This window comes from Diceros bicornis, chromosome 28, assembly GCF_020826845.1.
Source record: "Diceros bicornis minor isolate mBicDic1 chromosome 28, mDicBic1.mat.cur, whole genome shotgun sequence".
NCBI classification, from domain to species: domain Eukaryota; kingdom Metazoa; phylum Chordata; class Mammalia; order Perissodactyla; family Rhinocerotidae; genus Diceros; species Diceros bicornis.
In genome coordinates this window covers 40,664,096-40,690,003 of record NC_080767.1, presented here as the reverse complement: position 1 = coordinate 40,690,003, position 25,908 = coordinate 40,664,096, and the positions used below count along the sequence as shown (strand labels likewise).

The 25,908-nt window shown below is 57.4% G+C and overlaps 1 protein-coding gene across 1 annotated transcript in view; it reads left to right on the top strand.

The window, feature by feature from the left end:
- SARDH (sarcosine dehydrogenase) overlaps positions 1–25,908 on the top strand; it is a 66,643-nt gene that overhangs the window by 27,626 nt on the left and 13,109 nt on the right. Inside the window, 5 exon segments of the mRNA XM_058524426.1 lie at positions 1,045–1,158; positions 6,874–7,012; positions 8,583–8,696; positions 12,347–12,494; positions 16,630–16,723. Coding sequence (XP_058380409.1) covers positions 1,045–1,158; positions 6,874–7,012; positions 8,583–8,696; positions 12,347–12,494; positions 16,630–16,723 — 609 coding nt within the window.

Sequence of the window (25,908 nt, the reverse complement as noted above, 5' to 3'; positions counted from 1 at the left end):
TCCTTAGGGCCGTGAGGCTCTTTGTGCAGGACCTGGCCTAGTGCAGGACTTGGTCCCAGATCGCCATGGCAACAGCATCGGCAGCGGGTGCTGTGGCCATCCCACCCCCAGCTCCGTCACCGTCTTCCTCATCCAGCCTCCTTCCTCACCTCCGTCATCCTCCTCCTCAGGGAGCCTCCTCCCTCACCTCCGTCACCCTCTTCCTCACCCAGCCTCCTTCCTCCCCTCCGTCACCCTCTTCCTCACCCAGCATCCTTCCTCACCTCCGTCACCCTCTTCCTCACCCAGCCTCCTTCCTCACCTCCGTCACCCTCTTCCTCACCTAGCCTCCTTCCTCCCCTCCGTCACCCTCTTCCTCACCCAGCCTCCTTCCTCTCCTCTGTCACCCTCTTCCTCACCCAGCATCCTTCCTCCCCTCTGTCACCCTCTTCCTCACCAAGCCTCCTTCCTCACCTCCATCACCCTCTTCCTCACCCAGCCTCCTTCCTCCCCTCTGTCACCCTCTTCCTCACCCAGCCTCCTTCCTCACCTCTGCCATCCTGTTCCTCATGGAGCCTCCTTCCTCACCTCCGTCACCCTCTTCCTGGTGACGGAGTAAGCCTGGTCCCTGGGCCTCATGCCACTGCCTTGCATTGACTTGGAAGCCCTGACGGTGGCCCCGAGTTCCCTGTGGACCCGCCCCTGCCTCCCCTTCAGCCCTGTGTCTCCCCACCTTGAGTTCACTCTATTTCTTCCCCATCCTCCTGTGCCCCCGACCTGCTCGGCCCACCTCTCCACTGGCTCTCAGGCCCACCACCACCACGGGCATAAAGGTGTCATTTGTGCCACTGTGGATGCAATGTGTGACCCCCCACCCCACGCCCAGCCTCGTGCACAGCACAGCCGCTGGAGGGAAGCTGGGTGCGGGCGGGGCCAGGTCTGTCTTGTCCTCCTTCCTCTTTGCGGGGCCCAGCTCAGTGTCTGCCAAGCATCAGGCCCCACGCTGTGTTTGTGTAGAGAGGAGGGGAGGGAGGGCGGCCGGTGATGCCCACGCCTGCTTCCCAGGTCCTCCATTACGACTACTACGGGGCTTATGGGAACACGGCGCACGAGGACGACGCCTACAGCAGGCTGCTGGGCGATGAGTACACCTTCGACTTCCCGCCCCACCATGATGTGGTAAGGAGCCCAGTCCCCTGCTGGAAGAGAAAGTGGGGCTCCCTGGGGCTGGCCCTCGGGGCCCTGCAGAGGCCCTGCCCCCGTCTCTGCCGGCTCCCTATTCACCTCTGTTTTTGGCTGACTCAGTTTTGAGGAGGAATCAGGTGATATTTTGCTCTACTCCTCTTCTCCCTGGTCTGTGCCAAGACTTTGCCAGCAGTCGGGCCTGACGGTACTATTATTGCTCGAGGCGGCGGGGCTGGGGGGCAGATAGGCTTGGTTCTGGCTGTGTGGCTTCAGGCCACAGCCTTCACCTCTCTGAGCTTCTGTTCCCTCCTGCCCTCGGAGCTGTTCTGGGGCCTGTGTGAGATTTTGTGAGGGACCAGTTCCTTCTTCAGGGGCCAGCATGGTGGGCTCCGGCCTGAGCTCTCACAGAGTAGGTCCAGGACAAGTAGATTCAAGATGGGCCCCTCTGGGTGACGAGCAGAGGAGACCCCAGCCGAGGGAGGGTCTGTGGTCTGGGGCCTGCTCACTGCCCCTCTTGCTCCAGAAGTGGAGTGTCTGATGTGGGAGCAGAGCTGAGGCCTCAGCCTGGGGGTCCCCGGAGACCAGGGCAGCCTGCGGAGCATCTGTGACGGGGTCCCGGGCCTCTGGGGAAGGCACCAACCAGCATCCTGGGCGTGCCACCTGTGAGACACGCAGGCCCCGCACTCAGAAGCGCCCTGGCTGGGTTTAACACTCTGCTGTCACGCCTTGAAGCGCTTCGTGCTCTTTGAACAAGGGCCCACAGTTTCATTTTGCACTGAGCCTCACAAATTCTGCAGCCGGTCCCAAAGGGAAGGAACCGTTAACTCCCACGATTTCCCCCAAATCTGGCTCTAGCGGTATAGTGTCTGTTAAAGGCGCTGGAGGAGGGGGCTTCTGAGATGGAGGCAGGAGGCGTGCACATCCCAAAGCTGGGAGCGCAGGCCCATCCCAGCACCCCAGTCCCCGGGGCCTGCCTCTCTCGGGGGCGTGAGTGGGGCCCCGTCTGGCACCTCCGCACGGCGGCTTCTAAGGCCTGTGGGATGTTCTGGCCCTCGAGGATGTGGGAACTCGCTGGGGATGCCAACTTGGCTTCGTGGCTTCCTCCAGCCTCCGAAAACACGCCTGCATGGTCCCAAAGCATGAAACACACGCTTGTTCTCAGCGCTGGCAACTTCCCCAGCCTGGGGCATGACAGGCAGCCCAGGAAGCTGTTTGGGGTTTTGTCGGAAGCCCCAGCAGCCTGAGAGAAGGTGCTGCAGTGCCCGACTGTGGGGGGGTCGCGTAGGAGCTCCATAAGGGTGGTGGGGCGGGGAGCATGGTGGGGCAGCCGCAGCTGGGAGTTGCACAGACTCAGCGGGGTGCTGTTTAACAACCAGCTTTCGGTTGGGGGGGGCGGCTCTGATTCGTGGCACTGGCCAGTTTCCCCTGTGTAAATACTCTGACCACCTACCCACCTGACCCGCCCACCTGCCATCACTGAGTGCGGGGTTGGGAATAGATGCACTGCCACCTCTCATGGTCGGTGCCCCGCGGGACAGACCTGGCTGAATGGATGGCTGTGCCATTTTGCACCTGTCTAACCCTGAGCAGATGGTTTACTGTCCCTGGGCTCAGGGGGCACTGGAGCACCAGGTTGCCAACAGCAGTCATCTCGTGCGGTGGTGGCATAGGGGCTGTGGGGTGGGAGGAGAGGGCACAGGCTCCTGACACGCGGTGAGTGCTCAGCAAGGGGTAGCTTTGCTGTTACAATTTTTTTCAGTAATAACGGTGGGGTTGGTACATGTGCTCAGCAGATGTGTTTAGAGCAAAGATGGACTGGCACTGGGAGAGAAAACCAAGCAGGAAAAACGAGTGGATAATAGAAGACCCTGAAAACCCGGTCAGGGAATTTGTACACCGTGGGGAGGGAAATGAGGAGAGATGGTGTGTTCTTTATTCTTAAAACAGCTTTATTGAGATGAGATGTGATTCCCTTACCAAACAATCCCTCCATTTAAAGTACACAACTCAATGCTTTTTAGTAAGTTTGCGGGGTTGTGCAAGCATCACCATAATCTAGGACATTTTCGTCTCCCCCAAAAGAAACCCTACACCCATTAGCAGTCACTCCCCATTCCCCCACCCCCACCCCAGCCCCACCCTCAGGCAACCACTAATCTTTTCTGTCTCTGTGGATTTACTCGGTGGATATTCCACATAAATGGAATCATAGAATGTGTGGTTCTTTGTGTCTGGCTTCTTTGACTTAGCGTAACGTTCTCAAGGTCCATCCGTGTTGTGGGATGAGTCAGTACTTCTTACTTTTTATTCTGAACAGTCGTCCCTTATATGGATATACCACATTCTATTTATCCCTTCATCCGTTGGTGGACATTTGAGTGGTTTGCACTTTTTGGCTGTTACGGATCATGCTGCTATGATCATGTGTGTACAGGTTTCTGTGTGGACGTGTTTTCATTTCTCACGGGCGTACGTCTAGGAGTGCCGTTGCTGGGTCCCATGGTAACTCTCTGTTGACATTTTGAGGAACGGCCAACTGTTTTCCAAAGTGGCTGCACCACTTTACCTTCCACCAGCAGTGTCTCCACTCCTCCATTGAGGCTCCAATGTCTCCACACCCTCACCGACACTTGTTATTGTCTGCTCTGATTCTAGCCGTCCTAGTGGGTACGAGGTGGTATCTCACTGTAGTTTTCTGTTGCATTTCCCTAATGACAAATATGTTGAGCATCTTTTCATGTGTTTATTGGCCATTTGTGTATCTTCTTTGGAGAAATGTCTCTTCAGATCCTTTGCTCATTTTTAAATTGGGTTATTTGTCTTTTTATTGAGTTATGAGTTCTTCATATATTCTGGATACAAGTCTTTTATCAGATCTATGATTTGCAAATGCTCCTCCCATTCTGTAGGTTGTCTTTTCACTTTTTTGATGGCGTTGTTGCCCATTCTACATCCTTTGGCCATTGTTGGCCATCATTTTTGGCCGTCCAAAAAAGATCCTAATTTTGATGAATTACAACTTACATATTTTTTCTTTTGTCCCCTGAGTTTGTGGTGTCACTTTTAAGAAGGTGTTTCCTAACCAAGGCCACAAAGGTTTACTCTCATATTTTCTTCTAAGAATTTTATAGTTTCAGCTCTTATGCTTCAGTCTGTGATCCATTTTGATTAAGTTTTGTGTATGACGGGAGGAAGGGGTCCAGCTTCATTCTCTTGCACGTGGAGGTCCAGTTGCCTAGCACCACTTGTTGATTATTCTTTCCCCCATTGAGTTGTCTGGCACCCTTGTGGAAAATCAATTGACCACAAATGTGAGGGTTTATTTCTGGAATCTCAGTTCTACTTTGTTGATCTGTATCTCTATCTTTACATTGTACCCCTGTCTTTATTACGGGAACTTTGTAGTAAGTTTTGAAATCAGGAAATGTGAGTCCTCCATCTTTGTTCTTCTTTTTCAAGATTGTTTTGAATATTCTGGGTCCCTTGCATCTCTGTAAGAATTTTAGGATCAGCTTGTCAATTTCTGCCAAGAAGCCAGCTGAGGTTTTGACGGAGATTGTGTTGAGTCTGTAGATCAGTTTGGGGGGGTATTATTGCCTTAACAGCAGTAAGTCTTCATTTCATAAACGTGGAATGTCTTTCCATTAATTTGTTTCAAAAATATTTTCTAGTTTTTAGAGTACAGGTTTTGCACTTCGTTAAATTTATTCATAAGCACTTTTTAATTCGCTTTGATGGTGTAAGTGGAATAATTTTCTAAATTTCACTTTTGCTTGTTCGTTGCTGGTGTATAGAAATACAGCATCTTTTTGTTTGTCTGTTGTATATTGACCTTGTATCCTGCAACCCTGTTGAACTATTTTATTAGTTCTAATAGTTTTTTAGGGGGGTTCCTCAGGATTTTCTATGTGCAAAGTCTTGTCATCTGCAAATAGAGACAGTTTTACTTCTCCTCCATCTGGATGCCTTTTGTTTCTCCTTCTTGCCTCACTGCTGCCCGGCCAGGACCTCCAGCGCCGTGTTGAGTAGAAGCAGCAGAGCAGACAGCCCTGTCTTCTCCCTGAACTTAGGGGGCAACATTCAGTCTTTCTCCATTAAGTGTACTGTCAGCTGTGGGACTCTTGCACCTGCCCTCTATCAGCTTGAGGGAGTTCCCTTTTATTCCTTGTTTACTTGGAGTTTTTACACGAACAGGTGTTGGATTTTGTCAGATACTTTTTCTGCGTCTGTGAGATGACCCTGTGGGTTTGACCTTTCTCCTATTGATGGTGCATCACATCGATTGATTTGGGGCGTTACACCAGCCTCCCACTCCTGGGGTGAATCCCACTTGATCATGGTGGGTTATTCTTTCTATATGTTGTTGGTTTTGGTTTGCTAGTGTTTTGTTGAGGTTTTTGTATCTATATTCGTGAGGGATATTGGTCTGCACTTTCTCATGAGGTTTTGTCTGGTTTTGGCGTCAGGGTCATGCTGGCCTCATGGAATGAGTTGGGAAGTGGTTCCTACTCATTTTTTTGGAAGAGTCCGTGTAGAATTGGTATTAGTTCTTCTTCGAATGTTTCATAAAATTCACCAGTGAAGCCATCTGGGCCTGGGCTTTTCTTTGTGGGGAACGTTAAATTACTAATTCAATCCCTTTTTTGTTATCGATTTATTCAGATTTTCTATTCTTCTTCAGTAATTTGTGTCTTTCTAGAAATTTGCCCGTTTCATGTCTAACTTGTTGGTGTAATTGTCCACAGCATTCCCTATGACTCTTTCTCTTTCCATGAGGGGGAGTGACGTCCCCACGTTCATTCCTGATTTTAGTACGTCCAGTCCTCTCTCTTTTCCCTTGCTGAGTCCAGCGAAAGGTTTGCCAATTCTGTTCATTTTTTCAAAGAACCAACTTTAATTTTGCTGAATTTTCTCAATCTTTCTATTCTCTATTTCATTTATTTCCATTCTAATTGTTTTTATTTCTTTCCTTCTGCTTGCTTTGTGTTTAATTTGCTCTTCTTTTCTAGTTTCTCAAAGTGGAAAGTTAGGTTATTGATTCGAGATCTCCTTTTCTGATAGTCACGCGTCTCTTAACGACGGGGACACATTCTGAGAAATGCATCATTGGGCGATTTCGTCACTGTGTGACAATCGTAGAGTGTACTACAGATACGTGGATGGTACAGCCTCCCACACACCTAGGCTACATGGTAGCAATCTTACGGAACCACCGTCGTATATGTGGTCCGTCATTGACCGAAATGTCTCAAGTGGCACACGACCGTCCGGGCATGTTCAGGCATCAAGCCTCCTGAGAACGCTCTTCAGCCTCATCCCATCTTTTTTCCACGTTGTGCCTTCACGGTCACTCATCTCAAAGTATTTCTTAATGCCCCTCGTGGTTTTTTCTTTGACCCCCTGGTAATTTAGGAGTGTGTTGTTTAATTTCACCCATTTGTGAATTTTCCAATTTTCCTTCTGCTATTGGTTTCTGATTTAGTTCCACTGTAGTTCAAGAACATACTTTGTATGATTTTAATTCTTTTGAATTTATTGAGTCTGGCTTTATGGCCTGTGATCTACCCTAGAGATTGTTACTTGTGCTCAAGAAGGCTGTCACGGTGGGGGCGCTCAGCAGGTGTGCCCAGAGAGCCCCAGAGCCCACATTCTAGGGGAGGAGCACATCTCAGAGCCCCCGTGGCATCGCACCTCCCTGGGTCCTTACAGATCAAGAAGGAGTGTCTGGCCTGCAGAGGGGCCGCTGCTGTGTTCAACATGTCCTACTTTGGGAAGTTCTACCTGGTGGGCTTGGACGCAAGGAAGGCTGCCGACTGGCTCTTCTCTGCTGATGTCAGCCGACCCCCAGGTACGGAGCCAGGGCGGGCCATGCTCCTCTCCTGCTTCAGCCCCAGGCAGGACTCCCTGGGCCCAGCCCAGGCCCTGAGATGAGGTGGCAGGACGACCTTGTCTCCTCCAGCACATAGGTCTTCCAGCACATGGCTCTGCCCCTCGGCCTGGCCCTGGGCCCCTGCCCTCATCGCCAAGCCCCAGGCCCTAGGGCTGCACGACCATCCCTCATCCCTCCCTCCACACTGCCTGTTCCTCCTCCCTCCTCCCTTTCCTCTTACTTTGTTCCAGAAAGGATTCAAGGCAGCAGGCCCTCAGAAAATGTCTCCTGGGCCTGGGGAACCCATCCACTCACCCCACAGGGATTTGCTCCCCAAATAGGGTTTCCAGAACTAAATAAAAATACAGGATGCTCAGTTAATTTGATTTCAGATGAGGAAAGAACAATTTTTGGTATAAGTACGTCTCATGCAATGTTTGGGATAGTCATCTTTTTTATTACCCACCCACCCACCATCTCACTCACCCGTCCACCCACCCGAAAACTCACCCATCCCCATCTGTATACATTCCCTAGGGCTGCCCTAACAAAGTACCATGATCTAGGTGGATTTAAACAAACTCACTGTTCTGGAGGCTAGGAGTCTGAAATCAAGGTGTCAGCAGGGTGGCGCTCCCCCTGAGAGTCTGGGCAGACTACTCTCCCAGCAGCTGCTGGTGGCTCAGTCCTTGGTGTCTCTTGGCTCCAGCCACACCATGCTAATCTCCGCCTCTGTTGTCACACAGCCTTCTCCCTGCATTTTCCTCTTCCTATAAAGACACTAGTCATACTGGATTAGGCCCACCCAACGACCTCATCTTCACATGATTATATCTTCAAAGACCCTATGTCCAAACAAGGTCATATTCACTGCAGGTTAGGACTTCAACATACCTTTTTTGGGGATACAATTCAACCCATAACACCATCTATCCAGCCAACCAACCACCTCGCCTACCCACTTACACATGCACCTCCTGCTCACCCTCGTTAACCTTCCCGTTCATCCACCCCCACCCGTTCATCCTTCCACCACGCATCTACCCCCACCCATCCCCTCCTCCCGCCCACCCATCTCCCCATCCGTCTGCTCCCCCTTTCGTCCATTCCCCCTCTGCCCCCGCCCTCCCCTCCCCACTCCATCCATCTCCCATCCCCATATTCATTTATTCAACAGACATTCACGGAGCTTCTGCTGTGCCAGGCCTGTGGCTAGGCGCCCCAAAGTGAATGAGACGAGAGTCCTGCCCCTACAATCTTCTCGGGGTGCTGGTGGGGGCTGGGAGGAGTCAAGGTCGCGGCATTTCAAGAGGAAAGAAGCTTCCCTCCTGGTCTTTCCTCCTCCGAGGATGGCAGTGCTGGGTGACCTCCCATCTCTCTCTGGGTCACTCAGTCTGAGCTGAGGGCCTTTTGAAGTCACGCCCACTAGGGCGCCCTGCCAAGTGATTGTCCACACCTGTGTGTGTTACCCTGTGCTGAGGGGCCGCGCCCGCTGAGCGGCTCACAGACACTGGGGCCGGCACAGACCTGGGTCCTCCTCCTGCCCCAGGCTCGACAGTGTACACCTGCATGCTGAACCACCGTGGGGGCACTGAAAGCGACCTGACCGTCAGCCGCCTGGCCCCCGGCGCCCAGGCCTCCCCTCTGGCCCCCGCCTTTGAAGGTAAGAGAGGCCCCCAAGGGCACAGCGATGCTGGGTCTGCAGCCCTGCTCTGGGGCCCTGCAGCCGTGGACAGCAGGATGGCCCAGGAGGGGCTGCGAGTGCTGCTCTGTAATTACCTACTGTGCCCGCCGAGGTCGGGCCTGCGAGATTAGAGGTCTTGGTCCAGGCGGCGATGCGGGAGCTCTGAGTGCTCAGTGATTATGTCTCTGAACCTGTCCACACCGTGGCGTTGCCGAGCGGCCACAGCGTGGGCGGGCTCGGCTTGCCTGCCCGGAACTGAGTGAGCCGAGAATAAGGCCATACCTCCCTCTTGGAGGAGTCAGCTCCTTCCTGCCGCAGACATCTATGCTGAATTGGCGGTCTCAGTTCCCGTGTAACTCCCAGTCTCAGGCCGGGGCAGGTCCTCAGAAGGAATCAAGCTCAGTGCCTAAGCTAACACCTGGCTTGCCCTCTGCAGTCCCTCCGCCTGTGCTTGCATGCCCCCAGTGATGGGCAGCTCAGTACCCGTGTTCCTTGTTTGCACGGCCCTGACTGCTGCACTGAGCCGTATCTGCCTTCTGTCCCTTCAACTCCCCGATCCTACTCCTTGGTTCACACAGAGCAACCTAGTCTCCAGTCCTGTAACCCGTCTCTTTAGGGAGGAAAGATGGCTGAGCTTCACAGAGAGTGGGAAGCATTCTCTTTCTCCAGGAAGGGACCTCTGAGAGACCGGATTTGCAGAGGAGAAAGGTGTGCACTCTTCCGCTGTCTGTGCTGCCGAACTGCGCCATCCGGGGGGAAAGAGCAGTCAGCCGAAGTGCTCAGCCAATTCAGAAAACCTGGCAGCCCCCACTCGGGCCTGGCTCTGTGCTGCTGGAAATCTAGCTGCGTCCTCAGTGGGATGCATCAGGGTCCCCAGAGCTCCCGCCTGGGCACTGGGAGAGGGAGGTGGGGTGAGAAGGAGGGGCTCATTAGTTAATCAGACCACCCTCCAAGAATTCAGCAACAGCTCTGGAGCCCCTGCCGCGTGTCAGGCTCAGACTGTGGCATCGGGACACAGCAAGGAACCAAACAGAGAAGGTTCTGGCCCGTGCAGAGCTTCTCTCTCCGTGGGGCGGGCAAGGGGGTGGGATAAGTTTGCTTCACTGCCTACAGGGTCCTTTGGGATTGCTTCAGGGTCTGAGGGCTGGTGGGGACTCCTGGGCCTCTGGAATGGCTGCTGAAAACAGTGTCATGAGAGTAGCACTGGCCAGCGGGAGGCTGATGGTGGAGGCAAGGCTGTGAGCGTGGGTGAGGGCCTTACTGGGGGCATGGAGAACTTGGGGTAGGTGGGCTTCCCGGAGGAGGTGATGTTTGAGCTGGTTCCTGGAAGGCGAGGAGGAGTGGCTCAGGTCCCGAGAGGCAGCAGCGAGTTTGAGGACCCGGATGAGGGTGTGCACAGGCCCCGGGGCAGAGCCATACTCATCAGAACCAAGTGTCCAGTGAGCGGGCAGGGGCTGTGGGGCAGGCTCCTGCGGGTCTTGGAAAAGCTTCTGGACAATCCTGGGCGTTGTGAGGGCAAGGGCGTGAGGTGGTGGGACTGGGCATTCAGACCGTGACTGGAGGATGTGACTGGAGGCTGGGGGCAGGAAGGGGACAGGCCAGAGATGCTGTGGCCAGGCTGGGCTACGGCCATGGGCCTGGAGAGAAGGGGCAGAGAGGCCTTTGGGATTCGGGAGTGAGGGAGAGATGGGAGCTGTGGGTGACCCCGGGGTCTGGCCATTTGTCAAGAAGTGCTTCTAGCTCTGGTGGTCAAGGAGGGCTTCCTGGAGGCTGAGGCCTTTGAGTTGGGTCTGGAAGGACAGGCAGGACTGGGGGAGCAGAAGAGCAGAGCACATGGGGTGACAAGGTCAGAACGTCTCAGGGCTCACCTGGACGGGGCAGGAGGGAGACTGCAGCCCCTGCTGGGATCTCAACTGGGATGCCGGTGGGCGGCAAGGCCAGAGGCTCTTTCTGCCCTTTCCCAGCTGGTGCTGATGGAACCCTGGGTTTGCACGAGAAGAGGGTCCTTAGCTCTGAGCTTCCAGGCAGGGCTGCATGCCCATCCCAGCCCCAGGACCTCCCATCTCCTCCTCCCAGGGAGGAGCAGAGGCCCTGTGCCCCCTCCATCCCCAGTTCTCTGCCACAAGCTGCTCCCTCTCTTGCCGTAGAAAGAAAGTGAGGTGCGTCTCTTTTTCAGTTAGTAGGTGGCTGCACCTATTATCACGATGACATGTTGTTCCACTGCTGTGGGGGAGCTTCCGGGGGGGGGAGACCTGGGGGCGGGCACCTAGGCAGGGTTCTCTGGCCTCTGAAGCCGCCTCTCCTGCCTGTGCCCCCTGGCTCCGCACAGAGTGGGGCTGAGGGCTGGAGCTGGGCCTGCCCAGGCCGGTGCGCCGAGAGAAGCAGCCCTCAGGTGGGACCAGACCCTCTGGGAAGGGGGCTGAGCATCTGAGTGTATAACCATCCCTGTGCCCGGTTCTCCATCCCTCCCTTGGGCTGGGCTCCTGTGCCCCGTAGTTCTTTAAATCTTCCCAGCAGCCCTGTGAGGGGTCCAGTCTCATTCCCATTGTACAGATGGAGAAACCGGGGTCGGCAGGTCAAGGGATTCCCTGGGTACCATGGCTCCTAGGCAGGAAGCCCTGCAGGAATTAGGAAGGAAGGAAGGAAGGAGGCAGGATGGGGAGGGCAGGAGCAGAGACAGCGGGGACGAAGGAAGCCCCCACCTCCTGCCTCCCCTGGCCCCTCCCAGGTAGCCCCCACAAATCGCGGGGGGAGTGATCAGTGAGGGTCTGCCCACCCCGGGGCTGAATCCCACAGGGTCCCTGCAGATGAGGTACATCAGCCCCAAATTGCAGGTGAGATTGTGCAGGCTCCAGAGGCTGTGTGACAGGTCCAGGGCCACGCAGCTGTCCGAAGTCCCCATGGCAGTGGCTCTCCCAAGATGCTGGGCCAAGTGGGCTGCCCTTTGTTCCCTGGGGGCAGCATGACCCAGTGGGTCACCCAGTGGGTGCTCCACAGGCCTTGGACTTAGAGCTGGACAGAGTTCGATCTTCTCCCACCATGTGACCTCTCTGAACCTTAGTCTCCTTTTCTGAAACCTGGGGGTGGTGACAAGTGTCACCATCCTGGGGAGATCACGCTGGTATTGCATGTAAATACCCGGCCCAGCGCCTGGTCCCAGCAAGTCCTGATATGGCCAAGGTGGGGAACCTGGAGGCCAGGGGCTGTGGGAATATGGAGTGAAATGGGAGCTGTGAGGACGCTGAGGCTCAGAGAGGAGTTGACACTTGTCCAAGGTGGCCCAGCCCTGGCGGCTGAGGTGGGACACAGAATCTCCCTGTGGTGTGGTGGCGCTGGGAGCTCTTCCCTTTCCTGGATCAGGAACATTTTGAAATGTGGGTGACAGCCTCAGAGTCTCCCAGGAGAGTGCCCCCTTGACACGTGCAGCCCTCGGGGGTCCACACCCCAGGACCGCTTTTTGTCTTGCACTGTGAGAATCCAGGGCCCCTCTGGATGTCGCTATGCTCTGACTTTCACGGTTCATTTTTGAGGCAAGAGCCTTGTTTACTCAGCCCGGAGGCCTCGGGCCACCCCGCCTCCTCCCCCCCTCCCGCTGCAATCCCGCTCTAAGTCTGATGCTCCTCTTCCAGGGGACGGCTACTACCTGGCCGTGGGCGGGGCTGTGGCCCAGCACAACTGGTCACACATCACCACGGTGCTGCAGGACCAGAAGTTCCGGTGCCGGCTCCTCGACAGCTCCGAGGACCTGGGCATGATTAGCATCCAGGGCCCAGCCAGGTGAGGACGGGACAGGGAGCCAAGCCCCTGGGCACACCTTGGCACACCTGGGCACACCTGGGACCTGGAGCCTAATCCATCCAACTGGGATCCTGGGGGCAGAACCACTTACTGGTCCAGCGTGGGACGTTCTGGTGAACCCAGAGATGCCACGCTGGATAAGTCACTTTCAAAGCACTAGAATGCAGGAAAGCCCTTCCTATGAGAATCAGACCGAACCTTACCTGAATCAATATCTGAGGATTCAGGGCTCACGGAGGGGCCCATGTGGGGGTGTCTCTGGATCGTTGACACAATCTAGGAACTACGTACACCATCTCTAAGTGGGCAGAGCCAGGCCGGGGCTCTACCTGCTCCCTGGGCTGAGAATAATACCCCACAGAGAGGTCACCAGCTCCTCCCTAAATACCTCCAAGGACTAGGTCTGTGGGTGGATCATTCACTCGTTCATTCATCCTGTAAGTATTTACTGAGCTGTGTTCCCACCACGAGGAATCACAGCCTGGAAGTCCTCAGACGCTAGCTTGTGTGTGGAGCCACAGGAGGGTCTTAGGCAAAGGGGCACCTGAGCAGGCGTGTGCTTTGGAAAGATCCCTCTGGCTGGGCTTCGGAGAAGAGCCTAGGGGTGGGGGACAAGGGAGGAAGAGAAATCGTGTGAGCAGCCACCGACCGGGCGCCTGTGATTGCCAAGCCCTGTGCCAACATCTCCTCCAATCCTGATCATAGCCCTTTGAGGTGGTTGTAATTGTTCTTGTTCTTACTGGGGTGGAAGCTGAGGCACAGAGAGGTAGAGATATTTGCCCGGGGTCACACAGCTAGCAAGTGCCAGGGCTGATGGGAATGGGCACCCCCCACAGCCCCGAGCCCTCGGAAAGCTGCACACCTTGAGCATCTACGCAATGGTGCACCTGCTGTGGGCGCTCCGGCACTCACACGTCAGGCGGCCTCCACAGTCCTCTGCCAGACTGGAGCGGCACGGGGAAGAGTCAGGGGAGGAGGGAGAACGTGTAGAAGGGAAGATGTATTCCCGAAAGACTATGGGATCGGCGGCCCTGAGGCAGCGGGAGGGAGAGAGAGTGGGCGGATGAGCCTCTAGTCAAGCTGCGTGCTTTGACGAAGCACGGCTCTGGCCGGGGGACACCCTGTTAGCCTGGCCGTCTTGCTAGGATCCGAGGTCTCGCTGGGATCCCCAGTCAGTGTGCTCACACCCTGCCACCCTCCATTTTCCCAGGTCCCTCAGAGCTGGCCAAGCCAGCGGCTCCCCAGCTGGGTCCTAGACTGGCCGACCTCGCTGCCCAGGCTGAGCTGTGACCGTCTTTGTGGGGGCACCGACTGGCTCAGGGGCGCGCGGCAGACGCGCAGTATGTGCTTGCTGAACAAGTGAATAGTTCGTTGGCTGAGTTGGTTCCGTGCTCTAACCATCAAGGGTGTGACTCCAGGCTGCCCACGAAAACCAACATCTATTAAGGGGACATTTGGGCAAAGCCCTGGAGGACATGAGGCTCAGGCCTTGGAGCTCTTCAAGGGACAGTGTTTCAGGCAGAGGAAGCAGCGGGTGCAGCGCCTGTGCGTCTGAGGAAGAGCAGGGAGGCCAGGGCGGGGGAGAGGTGCTCAGCGGGCGGCGGAGTGAGAGCCTGAGGGCCAGAGGCTGTGCCTCTGGTTGAGGGGACTGAGCAGAAGAGGGACACGCTTAGACCTGGGCTTTAACCGGGTCTCTGATGCTGGGCCGGGCGTAGGAGGCCGGCAGGTGTGTGAGGAGCCTCGGGGCTAAGCCAAGCAGGGACTTGGAGGAGGGAGTGGGAGCTGTCCGGGTGGTCAATGGGCTGAGCGGACGAGGACCGAGGACTGACCGTTGGGTTTGGCCACTCAGGGGCTCCTGTGGAGTTGACGAGAGTCTCCCAAGGGAGGGCTGGTGAGACTGTGTTGGGGAAGGAGGGGAGGAGAGGAAGGAGATGTGTGGAGAGGAGCAGGGATGGTGGCTGGAGGGGAGGGGTCTTGGGGCTCCGCGAATAATGCGTGGAACATGCCTGCCCCACGCCTGGCCCAGAGGAAGCCCCGATACCGTGGGGGTGGTTTTCATTTCTCCCCTGGGTGAGCCCGACCTCCTCATCTCTCGGGTGAATGGGAGTGAGGGTCCTGGCTGTCCAAGGTCGAGGCCTGGCCTCGGAAGCCTAGGCTATATTGCCATGGCGACCTTGGACAGGGAGTGGGCTATTTTTAGTGTGGAGGAGGCAGATGGGGAGGGGAGCGAGGGGGCGCCAGACGGACTGATCAAGGCACAGCCCCGGGAGACAGGCCAGCCTCTTCCAGCCTCATTAGAAGCTGCTCCAGGTGGGAGGCGAGTGATGGCTGCCAGGAGAGGAAGAAGCTCTCCTCCTCCTGGTAATTTCTTAACTTTCTCCTCCAAAGTGCCCTCTCTCTTTCAAAAATAACCCTAAGTTTCTTGTATGAATAACAGTGTTACCAGCACCACCGATAAGGGGTAAACTTTCTGAGTTGTTACGTGGCAAGTGTTTAGCACAGCATCTGGACCACGGGAGATGCTCTATGACCTGCTGTCCAATAGAACTCTCTGGAAACATTCCATAATTGGGTGGTCTGATACGGTAGCCGCTAAGCCGTATGTGGGCACTGAGCCCGTGAAATGTGGCTGGTGAGACTGAAGTTTGGATGTTAATTAACTTAAACTCGAGTGGCCGCATGTGGCTGGCAGGGACAGTGTTGTCAGTGCAGAAGTGAGTGATCACTGTGTTAATTATTAATGCCACACAGCTTGGCGTGTGCTGTCTCACTGGTTCCTCACAAGGGCCCTGTGAGGTGGCATCTCTGTCCCTGAGTATGACGGGCCTGAGGCTAGATGGGGTGAGGGGGTGAGCAGAGGAGCTGGGACTTGATCTTGGGTCTCTGGCTGGGAGCTGTGCCCTCCAGCACCAGCTGCTGCCTCCCTCGGGGAGGGGTGGCCTCCTGCACCCCAGACATGGGCCGGAGCAAGAGGTTCCCTTGGCACTGCTGAGCCCTCCAGGCTCCTTCCCCTGCTCTGGCCCAGCCACCCCCAGGGCCACAGAGAGGACGTGCTCCTTGAGGACGGGATATGGGTTCTCTGCGGGCTGGCACTGCGTGGGTGTGGGCAGGTGTTATATAAGTCTCTTGGCTGACTGCAGCACGCTAGGCACCTCGGGCCGGTGTGGGCTGGCAGCTCCAGGCCCCGTGGGGGTGGGGATTATGGTGGGCAGCATTTCCAGGCAGTGGCCACCCTGCAGCCCCAGCACCCACTGGGACCCCTGTGGGGCAGAAGTGGAGGGCCATCTCCTGCCAATGGGGAGCTCTCCCTGCAGTGCGAAGCCAGCCGTTCTCAATCAGTCCTCTTTACCCAGGGCCCTCTCTGTGCCAGGCACGTCGGGATAGGGGCCCTGTTGGCATGGACCTCTTGGTTTAGTGGGGGCACAACCAGTGTGGGGGCGCCCTGGCGGGGGACACCAAACCCAGACTGAAGGAGTCAGGGAGGGCTTCCTGGAGGATGTGACAGCAGATCCAAGACCGGAAGGATGACTCAGGGTTCAACAGGGACAGGGACCTGGGTGGGAATGTGGAGGGTGCAGGAGGTGTGAACCAAGCCGGAGGGAGGCAGAAGGGCAAGGTGCCCAGGAAGTGAAGGTTTCCGTGGACACTGTGAGGTCTTGGGCAACCCCTCCAGCATGAGAGCCGACTGTGCTGGGCGTGCGGTGTGGGCAGGAGAGAAGCGCCTGCCACCCTTGGGGGCTCATACGCCTGCCCGCTGGCCTGGGGGATTGGGAGGCGTTAGATAGTTAGATCACTGCCCGGGCCCTGTTGGCCCATCTGAAGAGGAGAGCACTGTGGGGCCGCTTCTGTGAGTCTGGTCTCCACCCGGGCTCGGCTGCTCCTGTCACCACTCCCCCTGAAGGTTGCTTTCTCATCTGACCGTGTTTTTGGCGTGTGTTTGTCTTGGTGCGCTTATATTAATACCATGTTCGCTGTCGGTCTGCCCCCTGAGGACAGGGACCTGTCCCGCTCACTGCTGCATCCCCAGTGCCTTCCCGGCCCAGGGCCTGCACCCAGGAGCGCTGGGCAAGTGTTTGTGGACTGACTGACAGACCGACTTTGTTCTTGCTTGCAGCCGGGCCATTCTCCAGGAGGTGCTCGACGCAGACCTGAGCAACGACGCCTTCCCTTTCTCCACCCACAAGCTGGTGAGAGCCGCCGGGCACCTGGTAGGTACCAGCTGGCCACCGTCCCCTGGGCTGTGGGTGGCAGCAGTGTGCTGCAAGGTAACGCACCCGGGGCTGGGACTTGGGAGCCCGAGTGTTCTTGGGCAAGTCTGTTGGCCTCCCTGGGCCTCTGTCCCTCACTGTGAGGTGGGGGCCAGATGGTCCTGCCCCCGGGCTGTTAGAACCGAGGAAGAGCAGCGGGTCCAAGTCGGGTACCACCCGTGCTCCGGCCGGAGCCTGGCATGCGCTGGGGCCACCCCGAGCTTCTGCAGGGGCCGGCCTCAGCCTCGGCCTGCACAGCTGCCCAGTGCTCCCCTCCTCAGAGGCACAGGGCACACCCTCCCAAGTCAGGGTAACACGTTGTTTCCTTTGCCTCCTTGGAAACAAGGCTGGGGACAGCCAAGCAATTCCGCTGCCCCGGCGGGTCTTCTGTCCTCTGAGGAGGCGCTCGTCCTCCGGATGTGTCCTCCCTGCCCCTCTTCGCTGGCGTCACAGCTCGGGGGCGCTGCTCGAGGGGGGCACTGGCAGTCCCCAGGGAGCATCCTCCCACCCCGACCCCAGCTCCAGAAAGTCCTGGTCCCGGGACCCGAAGCTCCCGAGACCACAGACCGTGTCGGGGCTGCATCGACCAGCTTCCTCAGGGGCCTGGGGCCGGGGCCGGGGTCCAGCTCTGGTCTGCACACCGCTTTCCTGGGCCCCAGGGTCCTTGCTGGAAATAAGCATCACAATCTCCGCTCTGACGGCCCGGGGCCGCGGGGAAGCAGGAGGTAACGTAATTTCAGCCGCTGTTAGCTGAGGGCTCGCCAGTGCCGGGCCCTGTTCTCGTTTCCTCCTCACAACAGAGCGGAAGCTTCTACCACAGGGCGGCTCAGCCTTGGCATATGCACATTTCGGAACAGATGTTCTGTGTGGGGGGCCGTCCTGGGCTGGGCAGGATGTTCAGCAGCATCCCTGGCCTCCACCCACTCGATGCCCGGAGCACCCTCAGTTGTGACATCCAAAAATGGGTCCGGGCATGACCCAGTGTCCCCAGGGGGCAGAATGGCTGTTAGCGGGGGTGGCAGTCATGCTGGCTGCAGTCACCGCCAGGCCCTTTGACAGCTGTGGTGTAGGAACTGTTACCTCGTAGGACACGTGTTCCCAGTTGAGCTCAGAGAGGTTGGTGGACCGCCCGAGCCCCCAGCTAATGAAACAAAAAATGCATAAACACGGACGTGGCCGTGAGGGGGGTGAGGGCGGACGGACAGCCAGATCTGGGGGCACCTGCCCCTCTTCTACATCCTACGTGTCCATCTGGGGTTTTGGTGGGGAGAGCGATCCTGGCCTCAGAGGGCCTGGAGGTCAGGAAGAATCTGGGTCCTGTTAGCAAATAAACAACGTTGCTCTGTCGTCAGTGGGAGGAGGCTGCCAGAGAAGCTGAGACAAAGGCAGCGTTGCAGAGCTCGGGAGCGCTGGCCGGGCTCTGCTCCCGCCTGTGATCTCTGGAGGCCGTGCTGGGGGGCAGGAAGCTGGGGGAATGTCTCCGTCTAGCTTGCTTCCTGCCTCCTGGGTGCAAAGCTGCCTGCCGAGACCAGAGAGGGTGCGTGCTTTGAGAGAGAGGCACAGCTCTACCCCAGGCCACAGTGGGGCGGTATCCAGTCTGCCCCGACTGTGGCTCAGGCCCCCTCGGCCCCGCAGGGGTCCATGCAGCGTCCAGCCTTGTCTGGGGCTGGGTTCTGATTTGTGAAGGGAGAGGGAGAGCTGTGAGCTTGGCATCTGCTCAGCCGTGTGTGGTTCGCAGGGGAGAAGACCAGGTGGGAAGACTTCCCCTCCCAGCCCACGGCCGCTCCAAAGCCACCTGGGACTTGTTCTTGGACAGGGGGTTCCAGCTGTCTCCCCACCCCTGGGGGCCGGCCCTGGCTGCCTCCCCAGGCCTAGCCTGTGGCTCTCTGGCCGTACCTTGGCCTGCGGGGCCCGGGAGCCCGGCTGGGCCAGGTCTGGGGCTGGGGGAAGCAGAGGCCAGGCTTCCAGGATGAATCCCTCCCTGGGGTAACAGGCGGGCCAGGCCAGGTGGGGGCGCCATGGATGCCGGGTTGGGAATGGGGTGTAGGACACTGCGGGCTGCCCCTCCTCTCTGTCTCCCCTGGAACTGGCTCACGGCTTGTGTCAAAAAGTATTTTATTGCTCTATAAACGAAGGCTCATGACTGTTTCCAGCCCTAACCGTGCAGCATGGGGGTGAGAGTGGGGGGCCGGGGTGCAGACCTCACTTCCAGCCTGACCCCTCAGGCGCCACCCTTGACCTCTCTGGGCCCTCCCTTTCGTGACCCCAGTGTGGGGATGGGAGGTCGTGAAGCAGATTCTGCTGGCTGGAAGCTCGCCCGCGGCAGGGTCTGGCTGAAGAGGTGACGGGCTTCAGTAGTTCACTGTAAATATCGGGGACATTTGTAAAATAAGAACACGTAAGTGAAACCCCTCTAACTCCGCCCGAGAGGAAGCCAGGTGAACAGTCAGCATATTTCCTTCCAGCTTCTGTCCCTCACCTCCGTCTACAGATTTTACAAAAGAGCAGGATTGTCCCACACGTGGTTTGCACACGTGGCGTTATTCTCTTACGACGTTGTGATAGTTTTCTTGTTCCTTTAAATAGCCTCTGAGAACCACTTGGAGCGTCCGTGTCATCCTCTCATGACTCCATGAGCAGTGTGGACATTGCGTTTGGGCCATTTCTTCCCCTTGTACGGCCCTGGGATGAGTTTCCTTTGATGATGCTCCTGTATGACTGATTATTGAGCTAAGACAGGTTCCTCAGAACCGGGACCCAGAGACAGCGGTGTCCCGGGTACACGGTCCCTGCCTTCCGGGTCATTCCGTGGTGTGTTCTTGCCCGTCATTTGGTATTTTCTGCTCCTCCCCATGCCCAGTGCTGTTCTGGGCCTTTAGGAGAGCTTTCCAAGCCAGTCCCTGCCTGCGGGAACTTGACACCATCAGCTCATATCTGGCCAATTTGGATTCTCAGCTGAGTTCTCAGTTTAGCATTTTATCCTAACCTGAAGGATCTGTTCCCAATGCTGAGCTTCTGCCCCCTCCCACCCTTCCCTCCACAGTCCCCCTTCCCCACTGCAAGCCTGGCTCTAGAATTAATCTTGGACATGTTGGCCTGGAGCCCGTCGGATGCTGGGCATTGAGACGGACGCAGGGGCTCTGGGATGGAAGATGCTGCCCCCACCTGCTAGGAGCCTATAGCCTAGTTGAGACTGGGGGTCAGGAAAGAACCTGCAGCCACAGCCCAGCCTGAGTCGGAGAGAGGCCTGGGCGCTGAGTGGCGGCCACTCCCCAAGACGCTGGCATGGAAGTGAGGAGGGTCCCATGAACGTGCTCGTTCGTTTGGCCCGTGCTGTGAGGGGCCTCTGCCCTAGGACTGCCCCCAGGTGGACAGTGGTGAGCCAGGGGCTTAAAGCAGCTGGCCCTGAGCTCCCGCATCCCCTCCCTACCACCTCAGCCAGCATCCCACCCCTTTCCCCACGGGGGCCCTATCCCCCTGCCTCCTGGCCCCCTCGGCAGGACTAGAGGAACAGATGCCCTGGGGTGGCCAGCAGAGACTTCTTCCCACAGCCTCAGCCAGAAACTTATCCCATGGGTCCCCCGAGGCCACAAAGGCAGCCAGCGCCAACGGCCAGGGGGTCGCTGGCTGACTCTTAGAGGGGCCAGCCAATCTCAGAACACACGGATTTAATGTCATCAGCTGGTCCTGCGGGGTCATTGACGGGCTTGTGTCCTTGGACACTGTGGGGCCCATCAGGCGCAGGTCCTTAACTGTCTTCATTTGGAAACTGACTCGACACCTGGCAGAGGGTAGCAGCATCAGGCCTCTCTCATCCCCACTGCTCCTCCCTGCCGCTCTCGGGGGCAGCCTGGCGGGGCCGGAGGTCACGTCCATGCAGGTTACTGCTCTGTGGCCTGCTGGGGGGCCCCTGTCCTGCTCTCAGGGGGCTCAGAGTCCCTGGGTGGCCAGGTGGGCCCAGCTCCCGTGAGCTGTGGGAGATGAGCGCCAGAGAAGTCAAGAGACGAGATTGTGGTGGGACGGTGCCTGGCCGGGGCCCCAGGCGCACGGAATCCTGCTGCAGCCGCCCGCCTTCTCCTGAGGACTGCGGAGGTGAGGGCAAAACAGCAAAGATTCTGGCTCCTTGGTGTTGATGTTCCGGGTTTTACTGACCTCACAGTGGCCCAGGCCACATGTCCCCAGACGGTCCAAGCCTGGGATACAATGACCCCCCTTTCACTGGCCAGCAAGAGGCGTGGGGGAGGCAGCCGCCAGCAGGACTTCAGGCTGTGGGAGCGGGGCTGGCTGCAGCCCTGGGCCCCCGCCCGAGGTGGCCTCACAGGCAGGTGGGGAGGTGGGAGCCGGCTCAGCACAGAACCCACGGGCTCTGGAGCAGAGTCACCCCAGTGCTCAACAGAGCTGGGAGCCCGTAGGCCTGGCTTCTAGTCCCACCCAGCCTTTTGTGGGACCACCACTCCAGGCCTCAGTTTCCCATCCATAGCACAAAGACTAGACAATGTCTAAAATCCTTTCTGGGCAGCCCTGTCCGTCTGTCCAGACATCCTGAATTGTCTCCGAGTCCAGGGGGAATTCATATTCTCCTAAATAATATCTTGTGCTGGCTTCCACGTGTGTTGACGCCATGTCCCTCAGCATGAAGAGATGCTGGGGCCGGAGAGCGGGCTGGGCCAAATATTTATGGGAGATCGCTGGAGTCCAGCCACCCTGTCCCAGATGCAGGACAGGAATGTGTGTGCCTGTGGGGTTGGCGAGGCCTCCTGCTCGCAGTGCACGGAGTGATGAGGACCAGAGCCTGGAACTGCAGCCCGGGCCCAAGAGTGGGCGAGGACCCTGCTGCTGCCCTCGGTGACCCACGCTCACAGCAAACAGATGGGTGGGCAACCCCAGCTGAGCGGTGTCCCCAGCTGAGCGGTGTTGTTGTTTTGTAATAATTCTCTGAGATGCTTGGACCAGCCCCAGACTCCCGGGATCCTTGCATTCCTAGAGGAGGAACAGGGGGCGGGGAAGAGGTCCCCTTGGCGGCCAACTGACCAGATGTCCTTGCCTCCCACATTGTTGGCCTCAGAGCCGGCGAGGTTCCTAGTGGGAAGTGCTCTCCTGGCCTGGTTACCGGGGGAGACACGGTGTTCCCGGCGCCTCGGCCGAGGACGGGGCCCCCTCTGGAAAGCAGCAGGCGCCGGGCTGAAAGCTCATTGTGGGGCACAGTGATAAAGTGATTTGCTTCTGAAAATTAATTTCGGGTCAAAAGGAAATTGAATTTCTTTTCCTGATGGCGTGGCGTCCTTGCCGTGGCACCGTCAGGGCTGGATTAGTTCCGGAGGGAACGTTCTCCCACCTGCACGTGTGACACAGACAGTCAGGCTCCGGTCGCGGGAGGCCCAGAACTCACAGAGCCTGCGTTTGCCAATTGGGTTTCAGCCGCCGCCTGAAAAGTCGCTTTGCACAGCCTGTGCAAAACGCTGCGGCCCTAGAGAGCTGGGGGCCATGAGGGCTTCTGTGGATGTAGCTCAGACAGACGTGGTGACCACGGCCACTGTTCAAGGTGTCTCGTGGGGGACAGTGACGTCTTCTGGCTGTGACAGTGTAAGGACAGGTGTGGCTGGAGTGAGGTTGGGGGGCTCTGAAGGATCCTGGGGTGTGCGCTTCAGAGATCTACAGGGAGTGCTGGGTGCTCTGACTCTGCAGCCCCCTGCCATGGTCTGGGGGTGCAGACAGGGTCTTTCTGGAGGATGATCCTTGGCTTTTATCAGTGGCTTGAAATCTGCAGCTTCAGACGCGCCCGGCCGAGGATGTGTACATCCTCACAGGAGCGTCGGGGGTGGGGGTCTGTGGCTGACCCAGCACTCCCGTGGGCTGGAGGAGGAGCCCTGAGGATTGGGCAGTTTCTGCAGAGCTTGTTAGATCCTCAGAGAGGGTCAAGTTTGTGAAGTGTGGTTTGAGCATCATACCTCTTATTTATTCTGATTCTTGGAAAATTGGTTTTCAGTCACTGTCACCAGAACCACCACCGTCACCACACTCTAGCCTTCTGGGCCAGCCCGCTAGGAGAGGTGGGGCACTCCGTAGCAGAATGTTTTTAGAATCAAGGGTGTCTTGGGAGTGTCCAGAGGGTTTGAAAAATGAAGATTCTCCCAACCTCTCTCCACCTTGCTTCTTCCCTCTCCAGTGGGTTCAGACTCTCCGCCAGGACCTGCCCTGGAGGAAGTTCTGTGGGATGCTGCAGGTCCCCAAGGGTGAGAGGATTCTCCCCTCTGCCTGTCCCCTGTTTCATTCAGGCCACTAGGGTGACCACTGAGTCAGTCAGCAGGGGAAGCTTCGGGAGGCCCCTCCCTGCCCTGGGCCCGGCACCGTGTCCCCATCCTAGGCAGACTCCAGTGCAGCAGGCTCGGCCCTATCCGCCCAGCGAGGGCCCAGGCCCCTGCAGAGGGCTGCACATGCTCTGATCTCTGCCCATCCTCTGCCACCGGGGCCCCTGGGATCCTCGTCTATTTGAGGGGTGACTGAGTTTGGAGGGTGCGCCTGGTGTCGGGAGGGCTGTTACACAACCCAACGCCCAGGAAACTTGTAAAACCTCCCTGAGCTAATATGATCTGAAAAGGTCGGATGTGCCGGCTGACGTCTGTGGGTGCAGCCACTCGAGCCCTCTTGTGATATTTACCCGGAAAGGTGCACTCCGGGCTTGTTCTGATGATGCATGTGCCCAGAGCATTCCACAGTAGCGACATGGCCTCCTGCCTGGGACGTCTGGGTGGCCTCAGAGGCTGGGACTCAGCACCTCCCTGGATTCGAGTCGTCTCCAGGGAAAGCTGGTGGGAAGTTCAGCCATGCGCCAAGCATGGAATCAAGCCCCCCATCCGCATTTTACTGACACCTGAGCATGTCCCCTCCCACCCAAGAATATTCGATGAGTCAGTCTGGGGCCGGGAGCGTGGTCCTATGGTGTTAGGACAGGAGACACGTGGCTGAGCCCTTGCTCTGCCACTTGGTAGTTGCAAGGCCTCCTCTGAGTGTGCGGGACCGCACTGTGTGTCACCTCTCAAGAGCTGACCACTGAATCTGTAGGAAAATGAGCCTGAAATCAGCCACGGTGGGAGTATTCACACTACAGAAAGTGGTAAATGCTACAGAACAACCCCCCCCCCCGCCCCCACGAATTGTCTGTCAAACATTTTCTAGGACGTCCCTGGGCCTCTGGCAAGTGCCTTGACCTCCCTGAGTCCTAGTTTCCTTATCTGTAAAATGGGTGTGCTGGTAGCACCTACCTCTCTAACAGCAAGCACCCTGCCTGGGTCTTTACGGCAATGACTTTGCTGAGTGCTCCCATGAGCCCTGTGAGGGACGTGCTATTACCACCCAGGGTTTGCAGAAGCAGACTCAGAGGGAGTCCAGTCGCCAGGGATGCAACATTGGGACTTAGATTTAAACCGAGTAGGTGAGGGGCCCGCCCCGTAGCTTAGCGGTTAGGTGCTCGCGCTCCGCTGCTGGCGGCCCGGGTTCGGATCCTGGGTGCGCACCGACACACCGCTTCTCCGGCCATGCTGAGGCCGCGTCCCACATACAGCAACTAGCAGGAAGTGCAGCTATGACATACAACTATCTACTGGGGCTTTGGGGGAAAAAAATAATAAATAAAATTTAAAAAAAATAAAAAAAAATAATCCGAGTAGGTGTGCGTCGTCCTAAGCCACATTCTAGGCCACTGTGGCGCCTGCTCCGGCGAGTGTCTGGCCCCTCACCTGCCCTGCATCAGCTGTGAGTGCCAGGAGGGCTGGGCAGCATCCTTGGTATTGTGGAGGGTCCAGAGCCTGGGAGAGTGCCGGGGCCCCGTGGGATGTTTGAGCACGGGTGTTTGTGGAATGGGTGGCTAGAAGCTTCGTCTTGCCTGAGTTTGCCACTTCTGTGTGGGGCAAGCGACCTTGTGCAGAACGAGTGAACATTACTGACCACCTACTGTGCGCAGAGCCCTGGGCTGGGAGCTCGGAGGCATTAGCCATGTCTCGGGTTCCAGGTTCCAACCTTGCCCTCATAGGGCAGAGAAGGCTGAGTCCGCTGCGGTGGAGGCTGCCTAGGACGGGGACACGGTGCCAGGCCCAGGGCGGGGAGGGGCCTCCCGCAGCTTGCCCTGCTGACCAACTCGGTGGTCACCTTAGTGGCCTGAATGAAACAGGGGACAGGCAGAGGGGGGGATCCTCTCTCTCTTGAGAGGTGTCTGCAGCTCCCGCAGAATCCCTCCAGGGCAGGTCCTGGTGGAGGGTCTGAAGCCCAGAACCTTCCAAAAGGAGAGGGTCCTTGGGCCAACTTGGGATGGAAAAGAACTGTGACAGTGGTGACAACATTCACCTACGTGTGGAGACCTGGTGGGTCTGTGCTCTCCGAGTGTGATGTCTTTTCACAGAGGGGTCCTCTAGGGTCCCCATTCTCCGGTCCAGGAGCCTGAGCCTCCAAGAGGGCCACAGCTGGCAGGTGGCTCCTGCTGGCTTCAGGAGTGATTCCTTCCTCTCTGGGACAAACTGGCCAGAACAGCACTGGCCACTGGAAAGATGGGCACTGGCCAAGCCCTGTTGATTCCTGAGTCGTCACCCTGGCTGGGCCAAGCAGAAGAGGCCGTCAGCCCCCAGCAGCACACAGAGCCAGCGGGCTGCCTCACAAAAGGCCCAGCGCCAGCCATTCATCTGCGGAGCTAAATCTGTCTGCTGATAACAGGATGCTTATGGCCAGGGAGCCACGTGACCAGATTCAGCCGTCCTCCTTAGCTCCACTCTCGGTGGGCTTGGTCGCCAAGCACCCATTTCCAGACTGGACGCAGAGTCGGCCCTGCCTCGGTCAGCCTCACTCCCAGGGTGACCTCCACCTGGCCGAGGCTCTGCTCAGGGTTCACCCTGGATCTGCAGGTCGAAGTGGCGGTCCATTCTCGGGGTGCTGGGTGCTCTGTCTACCTCTTTGCTGGAGTACATCCTCGAAAAGTTTTTCACCAAGAACTGTGAGTGATAAGCTCTGGTTTTCTGAAAAATCGTCATTTCTCCCTCCCTCTCAAAGGGTATGGATTTTTAGGCTGATAGATGTGTTGAAGGCTCTGCTTCAAAGATACTGTTCTAAGTCGAGCAGCATCTGTTGTTGCCAGTAAGTCACCTGGAGTCAGCTGAGTG